The sequence below is a fragment of the Morone saxatilis genome, unplaced genomic scaffold, assembly GCF_004916995.1.
Source record: "Morone saxatilis isolate NCDOM2014 unplaced genomic scaffold, NCSU_SB_2.0 Contig359, whole genome shotgun sequence".
Lineage (NCBI taxonomy): Eukaryota > Metazoa > Chordata > Actinopteri > Moronidae > Morone > Morone saxatilis.
This window is the reverse complement of record NW_023339939.1, coordinates 247-2,709: the sequence shown is the minus strand read 5'-3', so window position 1 is coordinate 2,709 and position 2,463 is coordinate 247. Positions and strand designations below refer to the sequence as shown.

Here is a 2,463-nt window from a genome sequence, read left to right as displayed (position 1 = left end):
TCTCTCTCTCTGACTGACTGTCTTTCTCTTTCTCTCTCTCTCTCACTGACTGACTGTCTCTCTCACTGACTGACTGTCTCTCTCTCTGACTGACTGTCTGTCTCTCTCTCTCTGACTGACTGTCTGTCTCTCTGTCTCTCTCACTGACTGACTGTCTGTCTCTCTCTCTCTCTCTCTCACTGACTGACTGTCTCTCTCTCTGACTGTCTGTCTGTCTGTCTCTCAGGCTCAGTCAGATATGGAGGCTCGAGTGTGTCAGCTGACTGAAGGAATACAGAAGCTGCTGCAGACTGACAGGTACACACACACTCATTGGTACTTGTTATTTGTGTATTTGTGAGGACTGTGTAGTGTAGTTATTGTATATTATTATATATTATTATGTTAGTTGCTGTATATATTATATATTATTAAATATTAGATATTGTATATTATTGTATATTATTATATATGATATATTATATATCATTATATATTAGTTATTGTATATTACTCGTATACTGTACTTTATGATATGTTACAATATAATATAGTATGTTACTATGTACTGTTATATTACCATAATTTACATATATTATATACTTTAACTACTTAATCATTCATTATTCTGGTGACACCACTGTGACATCACTGTGACAACACTGTGACATCACTGTGTGCTCTGAGAACAGGGGGCGGAGCCTGAGCCAGCAGACGCTGCAGCACCTGGAGACAATGCAGAGCCACCAGCTGCAGCTGCAGGTAAACACACTCACCTGTCTGCTGCTCACACCTGACTGCTGTCTGACTGCTCATTGGCTCTCCTCTCCTCCAATCAGAGCCAGCTGCTGGAGTCGGCCCTCAGGATAGTGACTGCACACGCCACCGTGACCCCTGCGACCTCTGACCCGGCCGCCTCCTCTGACCGTCTGCAGGTCACTCACCTGGACGCTGCAGGTACACAATCACACACACACTCATTACATTGCCCAAAAGCATCATGGGAGGTGTAGTTCAGGCAGGAAACAGTCAAACTTTAGATCCAGATCTGACCAGCAGGTGGCAGCAGCATCACTCTTCAGTGTGCGGTTACCATCGAAACCAGACTGAGCAACAGAACAGAGAGTGTGTGTGTCTCCCATTTTGGAGACGGGGTTGCCATGGTAACCAGGCTGTTTGTAATAGAGGGCTATTTTTAGATGTTGTTGTTGTTGTTGTTGTTATTGTTGCTGTTGTTGTTGTTGCTGTTGTTGTTGCTGTTGTTGTTGCTGTTGTTGTTATTGTTGCTGTTGTTGTTGTTGTTGTTGTTGCTGTTGTTGTTATTGCTGTTGTTATTGTTGTTATTGTTGTTGTTGTTGTTGTTGTTGTTATTGTTATTGTTGCTGTTGTTGTTATTGCTGTTGTTATTGTTGTTATTGTTGCTGTTGTTATTGCTGTTGTTGTTGTTGTTGTTGCTGTTGTTGTTGCTGTTGTTGTTGCTGTTGCTGTTGTTATTGCTGTTGTTGTTGCTGTTGTTGTTGCTGTTGTTGTTATTGTTGCTGTTGTTGTTATTGTTGCTGTTATTGTTGCTGTTGCTGCTGTTGTTGCGGTTGTCGTTGCTGTTGTTGCTGTTGTTTCTGCTGTTGCTGCTGCTGTTGTTGCTGCTGTTGCTGTTGCTGTAGGATGAGGATCAGACAGCAACCCTCTCTGACTCCGCTCTGTCTCCTCTCTCTCCGTCAGCAGACTTCCTTGGCAACCAGCAGCAAAGCTCCTCGGTAACCAGAGCTGGCACCACTGTGGAGACCGGCCTAGTTGCTATGGCAACACCCCACCATGACCGATGGCCAGAGCAAACCAGGTGAAGGGGGGAGGGTGTTTCTGGTGGTTTGAGTGTGATGGTTGTGTTAAACAGAATCTATGGAGTCTATACACAGAAACATCTTATTCCTCTGATTGGCTGCTGGCTGTTCATTACTTCCTGCTGTTGGACACCTTCTGAAACTGCTCCGTTCTAAATTCATTAAATAAACTGAATGAAAATAAAATCTAGTTAAATATCTGAGAAATCTATCCGACAGCACTGAGTGCCGTCCTTCATCCTCCCGACTACATCCCAGTGGCTGAACTCTGATCCAGCTGAGAGTCCACACTGAAACACTTCACTACCCGTCGATAGAAGGTGATGAAATGTGGTTCACACATTCAGGTTCAGGATGAATTGTAATAAGAACAACACTTTAAAGCAGGTTAACTACACGTGGAGCAGAGAACAGTCTTATTGTGGTTGATAAACTCACAACTCTTTCTACTTCTTCCTTTAATAAGCAAATTCTGTTCAATGTGAACCTGATGAGCTGTGGCCTAATTATTGTTACTAACAGTGTCTGATAAACACTGACCTCTGACCCGTAATGAACCAGAGACACTCTATCATACTGGACCTGCTGCAGCTGGTGGATGATCTGATGTTATATATAATTATGAGTGTCTGTCTGTCTGTCTGTC

The 2,463-nt window shown here is 43.3% G+C and overlaps 1 protein-coding gene across 1 annotated transcript; it reads left to right on the top strand.

Moving 5' to 3' along the window:
* Positions 1–226: 226 nt before the first annotated feature.
* Positions 227–1,816, top strand: LOC118337723 (protein TALPID3-like; the record flags this gene model as incomplete). Its single annotated transcript, XM_035674823.1, is given in 4 exon segments — positions 227–297; positions 672–741; positions 819–936; positions 1,699–1,816. Coding segments are annotated over 4 exon segments (377 nt in total), but the record flags the coding sequence as incomplete, so codon positions are not given.
* Between the last annotated feature and the right edge of the window lie 647 nt (positions 1,817–2,463).